Below are 24,512 nucleotides of genomic sequence, written 5' to 3' on the forward strand. Positions count from 1 at the left end.
TTTAGTCTTACATCTCTGTAACTAAATTAGATATGATTTATATACTTGCAATATATTTTGTAGCAATGAGTATCTTCACTGAACAATTACATAAATTACAATTTCAAATTTAATGACATTTATGTAATCACTTATCTCTGCATGTTATGTTTGCTTTCAGTTACAAGTCAACAAATGCTCTGAACATAGTGGAATCTGATACATAAGGCTGACTGGCTTTGCTGTGCCAAGAAATAGTATTAGTATGAACACAGACCACTCTGCTTGAACTGATACAGCTACTACAGCCAACAACCACACGGAGAATGTTACTGGAGTGTGAGTGTAATGTTATGATAACATTGTCCTTAACATGATTGAGCTGTACCTTGTCGATAGGTCGCGATAAATCTTCTGCATGCCACCTTTGCCTCTAGTGGACAGTGTGCTGTTATTGATGAAAGCAAGTGGCAGCGTGAAAAGTGTGTCGGATGGCGGAGCAGGGAGGGCTGTTCTGGCACATTGTGTTGTGATTTGTGCTGTGCGATTTCTCTTTCGTATGACTGGACTTCAGTATTCTGCTTGGGGTCGCATGTCAGAAAATAAGTTTTCATCCTCATGGCTCCAGAGGACATGAGGTGGCTGAAGCAATTTGTACTCCGGTGAAGTACCTTGCTTCTGTTGAGTAAATTTGGGGACAGCGTGAGGTTCGCAAAATGTAACTCACCTTCATGGCTATTAGAACTCTTAAAAATACTGGCTCAAGAGGCTTGCACGTGCTTGAACCAATTGCTTATTATAACAGCGTAAATGTGTGATTTTCTGTAATTAAGACATAGTGTTTTTACCTTCTTATATATGATAGCTTTAAAGACTTTGGATTAAGTTACCTCATTTAGTGCTGTGAGTGGTTTTGATGCTTGCTAAGTAACTTGTTAATTCTGGGAGAAAAGGGATCATGCCAAGTTTTTGGTTTGTAATGTCTGCTAGTGTAATTGAAGTTCGTTTGCCAACTGTGTGCATCCATTCAAATCTTGTTCATTTTCCATCCCACTTGGTAGTCCCTTGTTACCGTCACGGCATTGGGTATTGCTTTGAAACTGAATCCTGGTCCCTTTATTGATATGTGGGTGTGGAATTATGCTCATAGCCATATTGTGTTCAGTTCCCCATGATTGAGGGATTAAGGATCATTTATGATTTGATTATTTGTTGAACTGAAAAATCCTTTACTTGCCAGGCAATTCTAGCAGTCACTGGCACGATGCACAGAATTGTCTTGATTACCCAGGAGGTGTCTATATCCGATTTACCCTGAGTAGCTACTCGAGTGCAGCCGATTGGATTATGAGGTTGCAGGTTGCACTCTCTCTTGATCAACAACATTGTACTTTCTTGTTTTTTAAGAGTGTGTGTGTGTGTGTGTGTGTGTGTGTGTGTGTGTGTGTGTGTGTGTTTGTTTGTTTCATTCTTTTGGTCAGTAGTGTTGTGGAACATTTTGTGATACAACAAAATTGTAAATTAGTAAGCAGTCTGTTACAAAATGAACTGCCAAATTGTGACACAATTTCTTCTTGTTGTAGCTGTCATTTTGAGCCAGAAATGCATTGTTCTTCTGACACATGAGCTTGTATTACAAATATTTTCTGTGTCCTAATAATTATTTGGTATCTCATTATAGGAGTTGAAACTTAGTGAGAAGTGATTAATTCTCGAGGAACTGCAACAAATTTCTTTGCCTTTGTGATGTAGCTTGTTGAAAGTATTTTCTTTCCTAAGAGTGATAATTAAGTGCAGCATTTGTCTGTTGTCTTTGAACATAGATATTTTCATAACCATATACACCCTCTTGGGTTTCCTATGTTTTAACAGTACAATGTGGGTCAGTGTGACAGTACATTGAATTCTTACTTGAAAACAAAGTAAGTACTGCAGCACATGTTCGGGGATGTGCACATTTATGAAATTTGATCACCTCTGAGACTTGTTATAGTTCTTAATGTGTTTTTTAATTAATTGTTGAAAGCTTACAAGTAAATTCTTCTTAACTGCTTTGACTGGTCTTTTAAGCATACACTGTTCACAATATATATTTTGGTTACAAATGATGTTCAACCCTTACTTGGACTTAGTCCTCCCCCACCTGGACAACCCCACACAGTAGATGTGTAACACAAATGGTGTTCAAAAAATAAAAATAAAAAATTGTACAGCAAATTAGCAGCACAACTGCATATTTATTATAACTCTGAGTATACATTTATTTAGGCACTTAGCTTTCATAATTTTAAGTACATCATCTTGAAACATAGTTCAGAATTCAAATTAAGTAACCATGTAAAACATTTAATCATGTAATAACAGTAAGAATATTTTATCACATGTAAAAGAACATTAAAATTTACTGAGAAATACTTTTGTACTCTTTTGCAACAATATGGCTACATACATTTAACTTTCAAATAAATAAATATTATTAAATTCTATAGTTTGGAATAAATCACAGCTGAATATTGTGAAGAAAAGTTTAACTTTCTTCTCCAAAGACTACTAAAACAGATATTGACGGCCACTGGCACAATAAATACAAAATAGTTTTTTTTTTTTATAGAGAAGCCGAGCAATTTCAGTACATTCCAGTAAAACAGAATATACATTTGAGTATTATAACAAGTGAGTATTATGACAGTCAATTAAAACAATCAATTGCATTTGCCAAGCTCAATTACTTTGCCCACTTAAATTATTTGGAGTTGATATTTGCCTGGAAAAGTCTGCTGTTACATATAAAATGTAAATTGAATAAACAATTTCAGATCTCAAATGGCTGCACAAGTTTCAGTTCCCATTAATGTGTGCAGCAATGAGGAACATTACACTCCACTTAAGAAGAAACCTCACTTCTGTTATGGGGACAGATAACTAAACTGTTCTCAAATAGAGAAATCTGGATTTTAATTATGGACTGGTAACATTTGCTTTTTATTAGTCATCTTATAGTGTCTTCACAGTGTGTTCACTTTCCAATAATATGCATGCTGACACATTTGTAAGAAGTTTCTAAGGAATTTTTCCTTTTTGTGCATATGCAATAAAGGCCTTTCTGTAAATGGGCGAAATAATGAACTGTGGTAGCCAAAAGACAAATGTTCCCAAGTTGACAATAACCTTTCTTTTACTGTTAAGTCATTTTCCATTTTCTGCTTCCTGGAGTATATTTAAAGGATACTAATTTCTTAAGCTATACAGTAACAGGGTTTTCTAAAATGTGTCACTTTTACACTCTGTACAAACAGAGACAAAAGCCAGCATCGAGTTGTAATGAAATGAAAAAAAACTCTACCAAGTCAATTCCAACAAATAACAGGGCAAGTGGAAGACTAGATCATCAAAACCATATACATACAAACTTACTGTTCAGATCTAACTTACAGAAAAACTGTTGATAACGAAACAGAGTTATCACCATTATACGTGAATTCGCCCTTCCAATGCTACACAAACCCATGTTTATCATTTCACAAATGCAAAACTGATGATTTAAGTACAGTTTAAAGGTAGTTAATTACAACCAGAAAAATTGCTTTATAACAGCAAATTAGTTGCAAAATATGATTCTTAACAAACAGCATTAATAAGTCTAGGAAATTTCAACTCTGAAAAAAGAAAGCAATTCCTGCATATCAACAGCACGAGATTCTCACTCATTTATGACTATACAACAGTAGTTTCACTGTGTTTGGTCACTCACAGGTGAAACATGTAACTGTAATGGGTGGGTTGTATATTTTTTAGAGTGCTCTACATAGTTTGTGAGGGCAAAGCAAAAGGTTTCTTTCACTATGGGATCATTATCAACTTATAGCATATTGAATCAAAAAATAGTTGTCAAGACATGCTCCACCGAATAAACACTTATCTCTGTATGCAAAGACAAAAACTGCATGAACATACATACATTTACAAAAGTCTCAAAAATAAGATGTTTTTTACATTAAAGTTGATGCTAAATAGCATGATAAATATTTTTCAAAAATTAAATATAAATTGTATAAAAACATACCGACATTTAAGTAAGGCCACTGCCACCATGCTCTTAAATTGCCAAATAACAGATTTAACGTGTTAGTGTAAATAATTCCATTACGAAAATATCCAAGCTTCCTCTGTCTGCAAAAATTTGCTGTATCACTACAAGACAATATTGTACTTTTCGAACAATGATAAGACTACAACGACCTTGGCTGATTTCTCATTATCCATTTTACTTCCAAAAATTATAAGTTCTCATAAATTCAGCTGCAATAATGTAGCTTCCTATAAATATAATTCAGCTGTTAAATAGCAACGTTTTCGAGAACCATTAATTTACATTTGTTCCCTAAATGACAAAAATATCATATACTGAGATCCTGTAACATCGAGATTCCCATGGCAAGCATCATTTGTCTGAAGAGAGAGTCTTCTCTATTCATTAAACTGACTGGTGTGTCAAACTCCACAACCTGAAATTAGTAGTAGTAATTTGTAAATTAACTGAAAATGATTGCTCTGCATTTCTACTATTAATACTATTCTATTCTACTAGTTAATATTATGAAACATTAGTGCAACAAAAGATTATTAATATCAATTACTGATTCACATTAGTTGTCAATAGAGTGGAATAGGAAAATGTTCATCTGCACATAAAACATACACAAAACCATAGTACATGCCCTATGGTGGATACCAATGCAAATCATTCCAAGATAAAAGACTAATGCTCAACACACACAAATATTTTGTAAGACAGGAAACATTAGGCACAAATAACAACTTACTACACAGCAGACACAGTGCTTTACAGTCTGCAGTTTGTAATAGCAAACAAATGTGATGGCCGTATGATTAATTTGAATTTTAGATTATTAACTGAAGTTAATTTGCTTCATTAGTTGTTCAGTTTATCTAAGTTTACAAGGATCGTTTCACTTCTGAAGATAATAAACTACGGTTAATGAAACTTATATTGTAGAACTTGTGTCACCAACAATGAATGTTGAATTTCCCACATGAAGTAGTACCGATATTTCAGAGTTACTCGACCAATATTCACAAGAATGCTTTCAATTTACTTCCTCACAGAGATGGTAGAGCAGGTAGACCAGGCTGCTATACTATTAACTGAGACTTCCATTTTACAGCTTATGATACAGATTTAAGGATACCAAAGCTCAGCATGACATTCAGTAATGTGAAGAAATTATTTTTGAGAATTACTAGAACACAATAGTGGCATTTAATTACATTTAATAGAATAGTTTTTTTTCCTTATCACTACATCATCTGTGTCAGTATTACAGATATAAAGTAGCTTTGCCTCTGATTCCAACTGAAATTGCCCCATTTGAAAGGTAAGGTTTTACCAAAGGTGATGGCTTGCTAGGCTTGAATTTCAAATTTCAAAACTCAAATAGCAGCGAGTAGTCCATTGCTTTATTGATGAATGTGGAGTACATATGATTGGAGCAATATCATTAGTAGAAATCCTCCACTTAAATTGTACCACAAGTCAATTACAGCTGTGTGTGAATAAATTCAAAATTTGTTAGCAACATATAAACAACAAACTGCACAGATAATCATTCACAAACAGCACAGGCTAAACTACTGAGAATACAGAACAATAGCTGACCAAGCAGCTTCAGGTGTGGTGAAGGAGTATGTAGCAGGCAATAATTAAGTTGTAGGTTTTAAGTACACAACAGGAATCAGACAGGACAGGTTCAGCAGCAAGTGAGCAAGTTTTTAGTGTATAGCAGGGTTAATATACAACACCTTGAAAACAGATTAAAGTGACTTACAGCTGCAAAGTTACTAACTACTGAATGTAAGTAAGTTTTAGAAACTCTTTGATCAATTCACATCAAAAGACAGTACTTTTAATTTTTATTGGGATAAGCTGGGACAGGGATAGGAATGGTGTGAATTCACTGCGCACGTATTGCAAATTACGCAAAACATGTATTTCCATTACACTTCTTAATTGTTAAACATAGTAAGTAACTTACAAAACTTGTGACAAAACTGATTTTTGTAATACAAATAAACTGATAATTTTGTATTATGGTGGTGTTATTTATAAATGATAATTACATAACTATCCCGTCCACCTACAACTGCAACAAAACGATTGTGCAACGCACTACTCCACTTTCGATAAAATAACCTCCATTACATTCATAATCACTACTGAAATGTAAACTCATGGTAGCATAAACATGTGTCTTTCACTGCTCATATTCCTGACGTCCAACTGCTTTACCTGGAAATCTGCTAAGCAGGAATAACAGGATCTTTTATAGAAAGAGCCGAAGCTGTGACTGGGGAGGTATGGGAAGGGAAATTAGCCATGTCCTTTTCAATGGAATCATACTAGCATTTGCCTCTTTAAAAAATTACAGAAACCACAGAAAACCTAAATCTGGATGGCCAGACATGAATTTGAAATGGCACCTGGGGCACGTCCAGCACCCTACAACTGTCCCACCTTGCTCAGTTTCGTTAAGAGTGCGGCGCATAGAAAGAGCCAACAGAAAACAGTATTTGTATTAGCTTTCGACCCCCCCCCCCCCTCTCTCTTATCAAAGTACACACACATTCATGCATCCAATGTTACAGACACTGAAACACGCATACCAGTGGCTACAGCAAGAGTCTCACCATGGCCACTGACTTATCCATTTGGGAGTGCATGAACGTGTGTGTGTGTGCTTTGACCAGAGAAAGAGCAAGAGCTCAAAAATCAGTATAAATAATTTTTTCTGTTCTGCATTTCTATGGACATAGCATGTAATACTTGGATATGCACCGCGGCACAAGGCTGCTGGCACACTACACTTTGAATATTGTGCCAACAGTACCTGCGTGCGCTGGCCAACAAAAGCCAACTGTGGCCACTTAACAGGCCGAACTTTTGAGCTTTCAGATTAAACTTCATACCGCAATTTTAAGTGCATTTACTGATAGTTTAGTGTGCTAAATACGTTTGCTACCCCTTTATATCTGCAGAGTATCGTCATCTCTTAAGTAATTTCTAGTAAAAAACTTCTGAACCACTGTTTACATAGTCGCAAGTAGGCCTAATTTTTCGTACACGTACTTTCATTGTTTTCCGGTAACTTAATTGTCTTTCTGTCACTAAAATCGATTTGTACCATGAGTGTAAAGTGCCTGACATGCCATAGAATCGTTAGCTCCGGGGTCTGATGTGATGGATGTAGTAACTTTTTTCATTGGGGCGATTGCAGTGGCGTGGGAATTGGGAAAATGAGCGAGACTCATCAGTGGTTCTGTAGGCTATGCAGTAGAGATAGAAAGATTGTGGAACAGGAGGGGAAAATTGCTGCCCTTCAGGCTGAGTTAGATGAGGCTAAACGAGAACTGGGCAAGTTAAAGGGGGGAGAAGGGTAAACAGGGGTGGGAAGTGGCAACAGGCATAAGGAACAGGCCAAGGAATTCTTCTGACAGCTTTGTTATTAACATACAAAATAGGTTTGACCTGTTGCCTCAGTCAGAAACTGATGAGCCTCTCACAGAAGTAGATGCAGACAGGGCTCAACAAGCTTTCAGCAGCAAATTGAATAAGAATGTAGGGAAGTCTGCAAAAAGAAAGAAAGTCTTGTTGCTAGGTAGTTCGCATGATAGGGGTGTGGGCCAACTTCTGCAGGATGAATTAGGGTCAGAATACCAGGTCACAAGTTTTTTCAAACCTAGTGCTGGACTGGGGCAGGTTACAGAGGATTTAGGTTCACTATGTGGAGGAAGATACCGTGGTTATTGTGGGTGGGCCGGGCAACAGTACTGACAGAGATCCGGGGTACAGCATAGAGTGTGACCTGGCAAAGATTGCATCAACATCGAGTCATACCAGTGTTGGGTTTGTGTCGGTTCTGGAGCGCTTTGAGCTCTTTTGTCAGGGGAGTTAATTTGGAGTTGGAACGGCTAATTGGATCTGGTGCAGGGTCACACACTGGTGTGGTTTCTGTTGATTCACTCTGTAGGTGGGACTATACTAGACATGGCCTACACGTCAACAAAAAAGGGAAGGGTAAACTGGCTGGGCTGATAGCAGGAAATTTAAAGGGGGGAGGAACTACATCTCATGGTGGAAACCCTTTTTTATTGTAAGATCAGTGTCCAGTGGGAAACTCAGCCAGGCAAGTAATAAAGATGTTAAAAAAGTTCAAGATACTCACAACAGTAAAGTGAAAAATAATGTTAGTATATTTCATCAAAATATTGGGGGGTTGAAGAATAAAACTGATGAGCTTCTGCTTTGTTTAGAAGATATAGAAACTGAGAATGTAATAGATGTACTATGCCTGTCTGAGCATCACATTGTCACTGATATGCAAAAGGTTAGCATCAGTGGGTACAAATTAGCTGCACAGTAGAGATAATATGATGAGAGGAGGAGTTGCCATATATGTCAAAAGCTTCCACAGTTTAAAAAATTTAGAAACTAAAAAATTTTGTGTAGAGCAACATATGGAAGCATGTGCCACTGAACTTAAACTAAATGATGGCGCTTTCATAATTGTAACAGTGTATAGGTCCCCCTCAGGGAATTTCCAGCTATTTCTAGAAAACTTGGATGCTTTGTTGTGCTATCTGTCAGACAGGGGGAAGCAAATTATCATTTGTGGGGATTTCAATATTGAGTCCCTGAAAGAGTGTAATAGGAAGAATGACCTTGTAGTATTACTCAGTTCTTTCAATTTGAGCTCCGTCACTGATTTTCCTACTCGGATAACAAAGAACAGCAGTACATTGATAGATAACTTTTTTATAGACCAAGATAAGTTTAAGGACATAAATGCTTATCCTGTTGGGAATGGTCTTTCAGATCATGGTGCACAGCTAGTTACAGTACATGACATAGCTCCATGCATTATATCAAATCAGACTTTCAAAGCAATGCGTTCAATTAACAATATAAATACTGCAAACTTCAGGGAAAGCCTACAGCAGCTAGACTGGGATTAAGTGTATAAGGAACCCGATGCAAACTTGAAATATAACTTATTTCACGATACATTTTTAAGGGTATTTGAAAATTGTTTTCCTAAGAAAATAGTTAAACATAATTCCAAGAAAACATATAAAAAACCTTGGCTAACTAAAGGAATAAGAATATCTTGCAACCCTAAAAGAGAACTATATCTAACAGCAAGAGGGAGTGCTGACCCCGAAATTGTTCAATATTATAAAAACTATTGTGCGGTACTAAGAAAAGTTATTAAAAAGTCCAGAAGCATGTGTATCATGTCTGAGATCAGTAACTCTGATAATAAAATTAAAGCAATTTGGAATATTATTGAAAGGGAAACAGGGCAACCAAGAGCACAGGAAGACTTTAGTGCCACAAAACTGAATGACAAGTGTACTAACAATCAGAAATTGAAAATATTTTCATTAATCATTTTTTAAATGTTGTGGAGAAAATAGGATCTAGATCTTCACTAGAAGAGGCAAGGCTGCTAATAGAAGAGGCCATACCTGTGCAGTTTGAAACAACTGTAATTCCACCAACCTCTCCCTCTGAAATCAGTAAAATAATAAACTCACTGAAAAGTAAAAGCTCTTACGGAATTGATGGCATTTCCAGCAAGGTACTTAACATGTAATGTTAAAACAACAGCTGATTCCTCAAACTGGGGGGCTATCAAGTACGGGGTCCCACACGGTTCGGTCTTAGGTCCTTTACTGTTCTTGATGTACATTAATGACTTACCATTCCACATTGATGAAGATGCAAAGTTAGTTCTTTTTGCTGATGATACAAGTATAGTAATAACATCCAAAAACCAAGAACTAAGTGATGTAATTGTAAATGAGTTTATCACAAAATTATTAAGTGGTTCTCTTTAAATTGTGATAAAACACAGTATATACAGTTCTGTACAGTAAATGGCACAACTCCAGTAATAAAAATAGACTTTGAACAGAAGTCTGTAGCTAAGGTAGAATTTTCAAAATTTTTAGGTGTGTCCATTGATGAGAGGTTAACCTGGAAGCAACACATTGATGGTCTGCTGAAACATCTGAGCTCAGCTACGTATGCTATTAGGGTTATTGCAAATTTTGGTGATAAGAATCTCAGTAAATTAGCTTACTAGAGCTACTTTCATTCACTGCTTTCGTATGGCATCATATTCTGGGGTAATTCATCATTGAATAGAATAGTATTCATTGCTCAAAAAGTTGTAATCAGAATAATTGCTGGAGCCCACCCACGGTCATCCTGCAGACATCTATTTAAGGATCTAGGGATCCTCACAGTATATATATTCACTTATGAAATTTGTTGTTAATAATCCAACCCAGTTCAAAAATAATAGCAGTGTGCATAGCTATAACACCAGGAGAAAGGATGATCTTCACTATGCAGGGTTAAATCTGACTTTGGCACAGAAAGGGGTAAATTATGCTGCCACAAAAGTCTTTGGTCACCTACCAAACAGCATCAAAAGCCTGACAGATAGCCAACTAACATTTAAAAATAAATTAAAAGAATTTCTAGACGACAACTCCTTCTACTCATTGGCTGGATTTTTAGATGTAAATTAAGGGGGGGGGGGGGGGGGGGTAAAAAAAAAAAAAAAAGCTTAAACATTAGTGTCATGCAATATTTTGTGTAATGCAATATCTTGTACAGACATCTTTTATTAACCTGACACGTTCCACATCATTACGAAGTGTCGTACTCATGATCTATGGAACAAGTATTAATCTAATCTAATCTATGCACATGGCATAGCATCCTCTGCACTATCTACTGGAGCCCTCCTATTTATAAGTGCACTCCAGCAGGCAATCACTCTCATAGTGTGCTCATACTTATTGTGAGTAACTGCTTGTATCAGTACTGAATTGGCTCTGTTTGCATCTTAAGTTCTCAACTGTTGTTTGCTTTCATGTGGAAGAAGAATAAACTTTGGTTCACTGTCGATTGTGTCTTTCAGTATAAGACAATTGGTGACAAGTGTGGTGGTCACTTCCATGCACTCAGTCTGTTTACTTGATCCTTTGATTCTTCTATCCATGGAGGCAGTGCCCCCAATCTCTCCTCGAGCAGCAGCAGCAGGCTCTTATGGTTGCTATCACAAACTTGTCCCCCACACTGACTACGCACGCTTCAATGCCACTGGCATACCCACTGCCTTTTGCCCCTTAAGATAATGCTGCTAAATACTGGGAAGCTTATGTAAAGTGGCTTAAGCAACACATGGTATCCCTGATGCAAACATGTGAAAGGCTTCCTTTTGTGGATTTCTCCTTTGGTCTACCAGTTGTGTCAGTCAGCTCAATTCCAGGAAGCAATTTTTGTCTGATGAAATGTATACATTGTTGTCAAATTATCATCATAAATGCGTGCATGTCACAGCAGTACGTGTAGAGTTCTACTGTTGTCAGAAACAGCCCCACCAATCCTACGGGGCTTGGGCGGTAAAACTTCTTTGCCTCAGTCACAAATGTCACATTGTTACGAGCAGCCATCACCTTCCCCATCGGCACAGCTCCACTACATAGTGAAACCAGCGATCAAGATGCGACATGCGTCCTTGTTGCTGGTCCTCTCAATGGCACTTCACTGGGGAGTGGTCACCGCAAGCATCCATATCCGCACCACTTTGTATAAATATCAGAATTCTGGACTACGGTGTCTGTATAAATAACTACACCCCCTGTCAAGAAGGTCACTTCTGTTCTGGCTGTATGCTGGTGTCAGAAATTAAAGTGCTTAAGCATGTAAGTGTTTTACTTCACTAAGGTTTCTACCTTCTGATTTGGACTTCACTGTGGTTTCAACATGAGAATGTTTCTCTTGTATTTCACTCTTGACTTATTAATTTTCCATGATTCTGTGGTACTGATGTCAATAAAGCCCTACAATGCTTACTGTAAATTACCTTAGACGAATCAAAGCATCTGTCTAATTTTTCAAGTCTCTTTCAATCTGCTATGAAACTATTGTTTTAACTAGGAAGAGTTATCATCAAGGTTTTCTTCAGCATTAAACAACTTTCATGCACTCCTTAATCCCATCTAGTTGTAGAAGAGCAGTTCTTTGTGGGGCATATACTCCCAAATCCGTAAAATATTTTCTGGAAAGCAAATATATCTGTTACCATCATTTTTATTCTGAGAAAAGTCTAATAAGACAAAACAGCCTCCAAATATTTGCATGGACATGTGTGTTTGATGTTCAGCAACATTTTACATGAAATGTTGGAATACTTTTCTACACTCCTGGAAACTGAAATAAGAACACCGTGCATTCATTGTCCCAGGAAGGGGAAACTTTATTGACACATTCCTGGGGTCAGATACATCACATGATCACACTGACAGAACCACAGGCACATAGACACAGGCAACAGAGCATGCACAATGTCGGCACTAGTACAGTGTATATCCACCTTTCGCAGCAATGCAGGCTGCTATTCTCCCATGGAGACGATCGTAGAGATGCTGGATGTAGTCCTGTGGAACGGCTTGCCATGCCATTTCCACCTGGCGCCTCAGTTGGACCAGCGTTCGTGCTGGACGTGCAGACCGCGTGAGACGACGCTTCATCCAGTCCCAAACATGCTCAATGGGGGACAGATCCGGAGATCTTGCTGGCCAGGGTAGTTGACTTACACCTTCTAGAGCACGTTGGGTGGCACGGGATACATGCGGATGTGCATTGTCCTGTTGGAACAGCAAGTTCCCTTGCCGGTCTAGGAATGGTAGAACGATGGGTTCGATGACGGTTTGGATGTACCGTGCACTATTCAGTGTTCCCTCGACGATCACCAGTGGTGTACGGCCAGTGTAGGAGATCGCTCCCCACACCATGATGCCGGGTGTTGGCCCTGTGTGCCTCGGTCGTATGCAGTCCTGATTGTGGCGCTCACCTGCACAGCGCCAAACACGCATACGACCATCATTGGCACCAAGGCAGAAGCGACTCTCATCGCTGAAGACGACACATCTCCATTCGTCCCTCCATTCACGCCTGTCGCGACACCACTGGAGGCGGGCTGCACGATGTTGGGGCGTGAGCGGAAAACGGCCTAACGGTGTGCGGGACCGTAGCCCAGCTTCATGGAGACAGTTGCGAATGGTCCTCGCCGATACCCCAGGAGCAACAGTGTCCCTAATTTTTGGGAAGTGGCGGTGCGGTCCCCTACGGCACTGCGTAGGATCCTACGGTCTTGGCGTGCATCCGTGCGTCGCTGTGGTCCGGTCCCAGGTCGACGGGCACGTGCACCTTCCGCCGACCACTGGCGACAACATCGATGTACTGTGGAGACCTCGCGCCCCACGTGTTGAACAATTCGTCGGTACGTCCACCCGGCCTCCCGCATGTCCACTATACGCCCTCGCTCAAAGTCCGTCAACTGCACATACGGTTCACGTCCACGCTGTCGCGGCATGCTACCAGTGTTAAAGACTGCGATGGAGCTCCGTATGCCACGGCAAACTGGCTGACACTGACGGCGGCGGTGCACAAATGCTGCGCAGCTAGCGCCATTCGACGGCCAACACCGCGGTTCCTGGTGTGTCCGCTGTGCCGTGCGTGTGATCATTGCTTGTACAGCCCTCTCGCAGTGTCCGGAGCAAGTATGGTGGGTCTGACACACCGGTGTCAATGTGTTCTTTTCTCCATTTTCAGGAGTGTATATGAGTATTTTTCAGTCTCCCAGTTTCAGTTTCTGTATAGGACCATTTTTAACATTTACAATGAAAAACGTTAATGTTGTCAACAATAAGCTCATTTTTTCCTTAACTTACAATGAATATGCATAGAATAATTTCAATATCAAGACAACAGCTACACAAAATCTCTAACTCAGATATTCAAAATATGTATGTTCATAATATTGTACCTTTCCTTTAAAAAAATTAATTTTGTTCTGATAGTAATAAATATAAGTAACGCAACCTACCTTTCCAGCATCCATGACCATTACTCGGTTGTAAGTAGCCACTGTGTTAAGGCGATGCGCAATAGTAAGTACTGTGCAATGAGCAAATGCATCACGAACAGTTTGTTGAATCAAGAAGTCTGTCTCAATATCAACTGAAGCAGTAGCTTCATCAAGTAGAAGAATACGATTTTTGCGTAGTAAAGCTCGTGCCAAGCACACTAATTGTTTTTCTCCCACAGACAAATTTTCACCATCGGCTTCCACAGCAGTGAGGAGTTGCTTCTCTTCACGGCTTACCTGCACAAATGGAAGCAATAAAAGAAAGACAAACTAATAGTAAAAACAAGACAAAAAGTGTGCAAAACACACACACACACACACACACACACACACACACACAACTGAAAGCTGCGAAGTCCAACTATGGGAAGCAAAATCATACACGATGTGATGGTTAGCTTTGAATAAATAATAAGTAGCAGTTATCTGGAAGCATTATGAATGTGTGCTTAATACGATGTAAGGGCATACAGGTGGGCAAGTAATGACAAGTTCATCCCATGTAATAATTTCCCAGACCTCTTTCTCATAGCAACTTTAATACAACATTCAAGAACTTGCCGGTATTAATAACAAAGACTCTTTGTGTGTGTGTGTGTGTGTGTGTGTGTGTGTGTGTGTGTGCGTGTGTGTGTGTTTTAAACACCGACATAGAACTTCTCGGATCTTTAGGAAACAAAAACCAATAATAAACAGAATGACTGCCTATCTAAAGCGCAGGTCCTTAATGATATACATGGACAGTGCGGCTTGATGTCAATGAGTTATGGATACTGTTTACTGTGTTCACTAGAACGACAAAAGATGAACATTCACTATGTTACAATTAATTACAAATGAAAGCTGTAACTTTACTTACTTAAATCGCTGGCCATGTCTTCTTCAGGTACTATTCCCCATGTTGTATAAGCCACTGGCAGCAATTCTCTTTTTCTATAACCCGGCAACTAGCTTGCTATGTCGGTCAGAAATATCGAGAGTGTATCAGCAAGGTCAGTTTTCATCCTCTCTCTTTTCTGGCGATTTATGCGATTTCCACAAGCGTTTGATATTCTGTGAGTGGACGGATGGGTCGTCCAATGACAGAAATTCAACAGAATGATTCACAAATTCATGTTGAAGGTGCAGTATGACAAAATCATCTGTCATCACTTTCGTTTCCTGTCAATATAAAGTGCTTTACCACAGAGACTGAAAGTTTTTCCACCCCTTTGAATAAACTCAAACTATAAAGCATTTGCACGATTCTCTTTCACTGCTGCCAAATATCCAAATATGTACAATTTCTTTTCTTCAATGGTCCTACACTCTGGTATTTATTAGTAGATATATGTATTCGTCTCTTTCAACATCCTTGTTTCCTATGACTTAACAGACTTCTCGGCAGAAACCATAGTAGCTGTACACGGTATTCATGGAAAACTGTGTTTCAAGTGCTGTCGCTTGTCGTGTATAGTCTCTTATCCAACAAGAAACTAAAATGATGCTCTTCTCGGTGGATAACTTGGAACTGTTACTGAGCGCATTAGAATTGCAAAAGAAAATCAGCATTCGCACCTTTCTTGCAATGTTTAATGGCATTGAGTCCATGAAATTCTACACAGTTCCTGCTATCATCATTTGGAAGCAATCAGAAGTGACAACAAAACTTCAAACAACTTCCCACACTGCATTACTGAGGAATTAAACTTCACCATGTGAGACAATTGACACTCGAAACTGCGAAGCATTGACTCACTGCTGTTTACAACCGAAAATGACAAATAACACACATCAAAATAAGTTTTGCCTCACCACGGTTTCAAGAGTTGCGGAACCTGTACAGGAAATTGGAAGAGAGATCAACAAAAACATCATTTCCGCCTTTTCATTGCTATTGAGAACCACACATTGCATATTGTACCACCATACAGCAAGACCTTCAGTGGTGGTGGTCCAGATTGCTGTACACACCGGTACCTCTAATACCCAGTAGCATGTCCTCTTGAATTGATGCATGCCTGTATTCGTTGTGGCATACTATCCACAAGTTCATCAAGGCACTGTTGGTCCAGATTGCCCCACTCCTCAAATGTGATTTAGCGAAGGTCCCACAGAGTGGTTGGTGGATCAAGTTGTCCATAAACAGCCCTTTTCAATCTATCCAGGCACGTTCGATACGGTTCATGTGTGGAGAACATGCTGACCACTAGTTGAGCAATGCGTTACCCTGAAGGAAGTCGTTCACAAGATGTGCATGATGTGGGCGCGAATTGTCGTCCATGAAGACAAATGCCTCACCAATATGCTGCCGATATGGTTGCACTATCGGTCGGAGGATGGCATTCATGTATCGTACAGCCATTATGGCGCCTTCCATGACCACCAGCAGCGTACATCAGCCCCACATAATGCCATCCCAAAACAGCAGGGAAACTCCACCTTGCTGCACTTGCTGGACAGCGTGTTTAAGGCTTTCAACCTGACTGGGTCGCCTCCAAACACATCTCGGACGATTGTCTGGTTGAAGGCACATGCAAATCTCATCGGAGAAGAGAATGTGATGCCAATCCTGAGCGGTCTATTCAGCATGATGTTGGGCCCATCTGTACTGCGCTGCATGGTGTCGTGGTTGCAAAGATGGACGTCGCCATGGATGTTGGAATTGAAGTTGCATGTCATACAGCCTGTTGTGCACAGTTTGAGTCATAACATGACGTCCTGTGGCTGCACAAAAAGCATTATTCAACATGGTGGCGTTGCTGTCAGGGTTCCTCTGAGCCATAATCCGTACGTAGTGATCATCCGCTGCAGTAGTAGCCCTTGGGCAGCCTAAGCAAGGCATGTCATCGATAATTCCTGTCTCTCCTCCATGTTCGAACAACACCGCTTTGGATCACTCCGAGGCCCCTGGACGCTTCCTTTGTTGAGAGCCCTTCCTGGAACAAAGTAACAATGCAGACACGATCGAGCCGCCTAGTATTGACCATCTAGGCATGGTTGAACTACAGACAACACTAGCCGTTTACCTCCTTCCTGGTGGAATGACTGGAACTGATCAGCTGTCAGACCCCCACCATCTAATACATGCTGCTCATGCATGGTTGTTTACATCTTTGGGCGTCTTTAGTGACATCTCTGAACAGTCAAAGGGACTGTGTCTGACATACAATATCCACAGTCAATGTCTATCTTCAGGAGTTCTGGGAATCAGGGTGAAGCAAAACCTTTTCTGATGTGTGTATGTTCCCCTAGCCACACAGTAAACATTTACCATAATTAGCATCACTGGAGTTGTGTAGCCAACACAGTCACATATTCAACGTATATCGCTAAAGGCCGCACATTCATTTTGGAAAGATCTTCGATACGTGACTACATTTACATTGTATATTTTCTTATTATGAAAATATAAAAACAAATTCCATTAAATGAAGCATTGTGGTTTCCAAAGAACTGAAATCCAGATTGTAATGTACTTTTGTCAGCCAACCATAGCTCATGTCACGTGATCTAGCCATCCAAATACAGCAGATATTCATAGCAGAGGACACATGATGTAGTCAGCCAAGAGCAAGATTATTGTTAAGTAGCAGGAACACACAAATAGGAAAACTTAATGGTTTAAATTAATATACATACTGAATACCTACAAGACAACTAATGCTTTCACATACAATATTGGTCATCAAAAATGTTTTCCAGTGTTGGTTAGGCAGGAACCTAAGAGGTCAGCTTAAATTACAGTGAGTAAATCGAGGAGCAATAATATTAATATTCTTCCCTGTCACAAAGTCGATAGACACCCCTGCAGTCGTCAATATTGCATGTGACATCACATTTTCAGGAATTATTGTGAAACTGCCATTATCCTAATCGGCCCTGGATCAAAGCAGTTTGTCGTTACAAGTATTGCATAGTTTTTGACACATTTTGCCGTCGGCAGACGCTTGTGTGTGCACTGAGTTTTATTGGTGTAAATAGTGCAATTTCTTTGCAAAGAAAGTTTTATTTTGGTGTTTTTCTTTTATTTATGTTTTACTGCTGGAGTAGCAGAATAAAGTAAAATTCTTTGTTAGAGTAACAGTTCTTGTTGTTGTTGTGCTCTCCATGCTACTCTATCCCGTGCAAGCTGCTTCATCTCCCAGTACCTACTGCAACCTACATCCTTCTGAATCTGCTTAGTGTATTCATCTCTTGGTCTCCCTCGTCTCCCTCTACGATTTTTACCCTCCATGCTGCCCTCCAATGCTAAATTTGTGATCCCTCGATGCCTCAAAACATGCCCTACCAACCGATCCCTTCTTCTAGTCAAGTTGTGCCACAAACTTCTCTTCTTCCCAATCCTGTTCAATACCTCCTCATTAGTTACGTGATCTACCCACCTTATCTTCAGCATTCTTCTGTAGCACCACATTTCGAAAGCTTCTATTCTCTTCTCGTCCAAACTAGTTATCGTCCATGTTTCACTTCCATACATGGCTACACTCCATACAAATACTTTCAGAAACGACTTCCTGATACTTAAATCTATACTCGATGTTAACAAATTTCTCTTCTTCAGAAACGATTTCCTTGCCATTGCCAGTCTATATTTTATATCCTCTCTACTTCGACCATCATCAGTTATTTTACTCCCTAAATAGCAAAACTACTTTACTACTTTAAGTGTCTCATTTCCTAATCTAATTCCCTCAGCATCACCCGATTTAATTTGACTACATTCCATTATCCTCGTTTTGCTTTTGTTGATGTTCATCTTATATCCTCCTTTCAAGACACTGTCCATTCCGTTCAACTGCTCTTCCAAGTCCTTTGCTGTCTCTGACACAATTACAATGTCATCGGCGAACCTCAAAGTTTTTACTTCTTCTCCATGAATTTTAATACCTACTCCGAATTTTTCTTTTGTTTCCTTTACTGCTTGCTAAATATACAGATTGAATAACATCGGGGAGAGGCTACAACCCTGTCTCTCTCCTTTCACAACCACTGCTTCCCTTTCATGCCCCTCGACTCTTATAACTGCCATCTGATTTCTGTACAAATTGTAAATAGCCTTTCGCTCCCTGTATTTTATACCTGCCACCTTCAGAATTTGAAAGAGAGTATTCCAGTTAACATTGTCAAAAGCTTTCTCTAAGTCTACAAATGCTAGAAACGTAGGTTTGCCTTTTCTTAATCTTTCTTCTAAGATAAGTCGTAAGGTTAGTATTGCCTCACGTGTTCCAACATTTCTACGGAATCCAAACTGATCTTCCCCGAGGTCCGCTTCTACCAGTTTTTCCATTCGTCTGTAAAGAATTCGCGTTAGTATTGTGCAGCTGTGACTTATTAAACTGATAGTTCGGTAATTTTCACATCTGTCAACACCTTCTTTCTTTGGGATTGGAATTATTATATTCTTCTTGAAGTCTGAGGGTATTTCGCCTGTCTCATACATCTTGCTCACCAGATCGTAGATTTTTGTCATGACTGGCTCTCCCAAGGCCATCAGTAATTCTAATGGAATGTTGTCTACTCCCGGGGCCTTGTTTCGACTCAGGTCTTTCAGTGCTCTGTCAAACTCTTCACGCAGTATCTTATCTCCCATTTCGTCTTCATCTACATCCTCTTCCATTTCCATAATATTGTCCTCAAGTACATCGCCCTTGTATAAACCCTCTATATACTCCTTCCACCTTTCTGACTTCCCTTCTTTGCTTAGAACTGGGTTGCCATCTGAGCTCTTGGTATTCATACAAGTGGTTCTCTTCTCTCCAAAGGTCTCTTTAATTTTCCTGTAGGCAGTATCTATCTTACCCCTAGTGAGACAAGCCTCTACATCCTTACATTTGTCCTCTAGTCATCCCTGCTTAGCCATTTTGCACTTCCTGTCGATCTCATTTTTGAGACGTTTGTATTCCTTTTTGCCTGCTTCATTTACTGCATTTTTATATTTTCTCCTTTCATCAATTAAATTCAATATTTCTTCTGTTACCCAAGGATTTCTATTAGCCCTCGCCTTTTTACCTATTTGATCGTCTGCTGCCTTCACTACTTCATCTCTCAGAGCTACCCATTCTTCTTCTACTGTATTTCTTTCCCCCATTCCTGTCAATTGTTCCCTTATGCTCTCCCTAAAACTCTCTACAACCTCTGGTTCTTTCAGTTTATCCAGGTCCCATCTCCTTAGATTCCCACTTTTTTGCAGTTTCTTCAGTTTCAATCTGCAGTTCATAACCAATAGATTGTGGTCAGAATCCACATCTGCCCCTGGAAATGTCTTACAATTTAAAACCTGGTTCCTAAATCTCTGTCTTACCATTATATAATCTATCTGATACCTTATAGTATCTCCATGATTCTTCCAGGTATACAACCTTCTTTTATGATTCTTCAGTTCTTACCAGTCAGAATTACAAAAATTCAACTAAAACCTAAAACAGTGAAAAATTTCCAGAATTCTAAAAATTCTCGAGTTTCTCCCACATTTTTTTCACATGAAAAAATTCTCTGGCATTTCCCAGATTTCCCAGGACGTATATACCTTGTTCTTTCTCTCAAACTGTGGTTCCAACACAATGCTTTATGGTCCCCATGATTGCTGCATTTTCAAGTAAGTATATGTTTTATACTCTTATTAATTTGAGTCTTAGTTCAGATTTTACAGTTGTTATTAAATTTAAAGTTTCTAAACAAAGACATAAAAAAGATATACCTTTTCTTTGAGATGTGCCTTCTCTAGTGCTTCCCATATTTTTTCATCAGTGTGCTCATTAAATGGATCTAAGTTGTATCTCACAGTTCCTTGAAAGAGTACAGGGTCCTGAGGAATGATGGCTATGGCAGATCGTAAATCATGAAGCCCAATTTTTGATATGTCAATACCATCAATGAGAATACTCCCTCCAGAAAGTTCTGTGAGTCGTAACAGTGTAGTAACAAGAGATGATTTGCCTGGAATAATTGATGTTCACATAGTAAGAAAGAGAATAAAATGAGTGTTTAAAGCAAAATCTATGAGTATAAACAAGATTAGTATTACATAAAATTCTGAACATAATTGTACAGAGTTCAACCATTATGAAGCAACAAGCCATTTTATCGGAAAGTACTACTTACTAGCTGCTCTTTATCACTCTATTCTTAAACATGTATTTCAGTGTATTCCAGCACATTATTTTTATATCTGACAAATAAGTTAACTGATTTTGGTAAAAGAGTAATGCATCCAGAGTTCACATAATTCCACCCTACAACTGCAAACTGAACTTTACTATAAGAGGTTACAGCACAAGTTTTACTGATATCCATAAGATTTATTGACTGTTTACATTAAGCTATAAAAGAGCAGCACAGTCAGTCTTCACACTAAATGGTCTTATTTTGAGTACAAATGTGAGAATGTGTTCACCTATACCAATGCTCTTTGTGGTAATGATGTAGCTGGATCCAACTGGTAGCACAAAACAGCCTGGCAGCAGATTGAAATGTGCAAACTATACAGCAAAATGTAACTGCCCTCTACCTTGTTTAAGAAAATTTCTTACAGGAACACAAACTAAATTCAGACATAACCTATAGAAAATGATTTACAACAGTGGTCACAAAAATCACATAAAAACCAAGGACGTAAGCAAACAATACTTTCAACCACCAGTACTTTAAGTCTGTCTAAAATGGGTAGCTACTCCCTGAACAAAATGACAATCACAGATCTCTGTAGATAGGTTTAGGACATGCTGAAAACCACCCAAAAATTGAAGTAAAATGTCCAAAAAATTATGGACCAATGAAGACTGGCAACAAAAATAAACAAGCAGGCTTGTGCGCGCGCAGGTGTGTGTGTGTGTGTGTGTGTGTGTGTGTGTGTGTGTGTGTGTGTGTGTGTGCGCGCGTGTGTGTGTGTGGTGCGCGAGCGCGCCCTTCAACTAGAAGAAGAGCAAAAGCCCAAAAGCTAGTGCAAATACTGTTTACTGTTAACTTGTGTGTTTCTATGCCACACACACCATCCAGTGTACGTGAGTGGCTGTCTTTCCATTATTTTACATATTTTAAAATCTGTTAGTGATTCTATGTCTAGCGGCGTAGTTTCAGAGATGTTTGCCACTCGAATATCATGTATTTTGTTCATAAACATGTCACCAAAATTATTTACCCATGTTTTTAGACAAATTTCAATACTTTATAAAACACACGTAAGTGAAGAGTGACTAAATGTCATGACAACAACTCAAAAATTCTTGTCAACTTTAAAGTGCTCGTATTTCAGTGGATATTGTGGTAATTGGTGTGTAATTGGTATGATGATCCTAAATTCCTCCCTTCAAAATAGTTTAAGCTCTTCTTCCATGGCATTGTTGGCAAGTAGCCTGTTTTATAAAATCTGCATGTTTTAATCACTTTTGAGTTTATACTACTTCAGATGTATGGGGTTGAAGCTGCTAAAAGAAAAATTACCCCAAAAAATAAACAACTTTTAAACCATAGCATCTCAAAAATATGGTCTGATCCATACTCGTGTTAACCATCGTTTGAAACAGCATTCTTCTAGCCGTAAAAGAACAAATTTCCACAACTGCTTTTTTTCCATTGAATATATACAATTTTTAATTAATTTTCTCAAGCCTCAACCTGATATGAAGCTTTTCAGTGTGGTTTTTGGGATGTAAATTTTCTTGGAGTACCAGTACTGTATTATCTCATGTTTGGTTCTATAATATGGCATAATGCCATACATGCTAGGAGATGAAAATGTGCACCTGAAATGCAGCGAACAGTTGAAACTAGCCAATAGTGTGGAATACGTTTCCTGTCTCAGCAGGAAAGCTTAATAGAAGTCAAAATTTATTTGGCAAACCAATAAAAATAACTTTATTGTTCTGCAAGGCGATTAATGCTTGACTATCAGAAAGGTGGAAATAAAATAAAATCAGAAACTATATAACGTATTTTAGCCTTCCGTAATTATGAGAATGTATTTTAATTCACTTGATAGCTCCCAGCCACAGAAATCTGTCTTGTTTTCATTTGACATGAGTGCAGTAAACGAAGAGGAAACAGAAAAATGACTAAATGTAAAAACAGGTCATTTGGAGACTATGCCCTCCTCCCACTATGACTCAGATTGCTTTGCACGCAACAGAAAATTTAAAAAGACTTTTCAAAAATAAGTTCATTTTGTAGCGGACATCTTTCTGAAGAGGCTGATACATAAAACATATCTTCGAGGAAATGTAAGACACGCTATTTGGTCTTAAGTGTGCAGTGTTGTACCACACATCTTTAAACGACATTGTTATACCACGCGTCACTGTATTTCGCTTTGTGGAACTCAAATGTGTGTATATTTTGTAATGGATGCCATCAAACTACTTCAGGACTGTGGAAATTAAAATGTCCTGTAGCACCTCTCCCGCTCCCAGTCAGCTGGTTTGACATCCTGCCCCTGCCCCTCCTCCTCCTCCTCTTCCTATTCTTCTTTTTTTTTTTTTTTTTTTTTTTTTTTAAAAAAAAAAAAAAAAAAAAAAAAAAACACCTCACAATTAATACTGGATAGGATTATTTGTAACCAGGAGAACAAGAACTCTTCAGAAAATATGGACTCTCTATTGCCTATTAGCTAATAACTTGCTCTTCTGTGTGACATAAAATTAAATATAGGATACATAAAACCAGTAAAGACAACAGACAGGCAAGACAGTACATATTTCTTAAATACTTAGGTCCTATCGATTTTTCTCTCTAATCTTGCTACAGCTTTACATGGCGTGCTTTCCTTCCTGCGAAAGAACTATTACATTCTCACAGTTCGTCAAATATTTTGCTACACAAAAAATAGAAATGTCATTGTTTAATACTGAAAAAGTTGTTAATACAAATAGTACCAAAGACTGGTGTGATATCTCAATCTGATTACGTCTATTTTGTCATTGTCTGCTGGATAAAACAAAATAGGCCTTTCTAATATTGCAGCAATTGTAACACACACCAAATAAGCGAGACTGTTTTGGCAATAATGATCATTTTTATAATACGACAGAATATAATTCACAAGGTACCAATACAAAATACCTATTTGGCCTACTACAAGCAAAAAGCTTTACGTTAGGAAATAGTTTCACGTTTCATTCATACGCTCAAGTTTCTCATGCAGGAGACTGAAAAGAAGTAGAACGAAATTTTTATATAAATTTGGAATCGTCATAATTTTCCATAATTTGTGTGATGTCACCGTTTCTTCTCCTTCCTCGTTCTAAAAAACAGTCTCGTTATCACTAATTCCGTAACTATTCCTACAACTGTCAAAACTCATTCTCCGGTTAGGCGTTATTACGTGTTTGGACAATGTGTTTTCTGCGCTACTCCCAGAATGTAACCTAAGAGGCTGCTAGCCAGGGACTACAATTGGCCCTGTCTAGTGTAGCGATCTGGCCAAAAATTTTCTGTAAAAATTTCACTTTCCTGGATACATCGAGGAGATAATACGTAATCTTTCTTAGCTGCTATTCCTGTTAGTCATTTATTTCCACCCCGGTAGTCTGAATC

The 24,512-nt window shown here is 38.7% G+C and overlaps 1 protein-coding gene across 2 annotated transcripts in view; it reads right to left on the minus strand.

Moving 5' to 3' along the window:
• Positions 1 to 2,238: 2,238 nt before the first annotated feature.
• The window catches only part of LOC124615574 (ATP-binding cassette sub-family C member 5-like), a 272,433-nt gene continuing 250,159 nt past the window's right edge, over positions 2,239 to 24,512 (minus strand). For both annotated transcript variants that reach the window (XM_047143562.1, XM_047143569.1), the window contains 3 exons: positions 20,683 to 20,921; positions 13,962 to 14,240; positions 2,239 to 4,484 (listed from right to left, as the gene is read on the minus strand). In XM_047143562.1, coding sequence (XP_046999518.1) covers positions 4,377 to 4,484; positions 13,962 to 14,240; positions 20,683 to 20,921 — 626 coding nt within the window. In that variant the 3' untranslated portion in view covers positions 2,239 to 4,376. The remainder of the gene's footprint in view (positions 4,485 to 13,961; positions 14,241 to 20,682; positions 20,922 to 24,512) is intronic.

Source organism: Schistocerca americana, chromosome 1, assembly GCF_021461395.2.
Source record: "Schistocerca americana isolate TAMUIC-IGC-003095 chromosome 1, iqSchAmer2.1, whole genome shotgun sequence".
Classification (NCBI taxonomy): domain Eukaryota; kingdom Metazoa; phylum Arthropoda; class Insecta; order Orthoptera; family Acrididae; genus Schistocerca; species Schistocerca americana.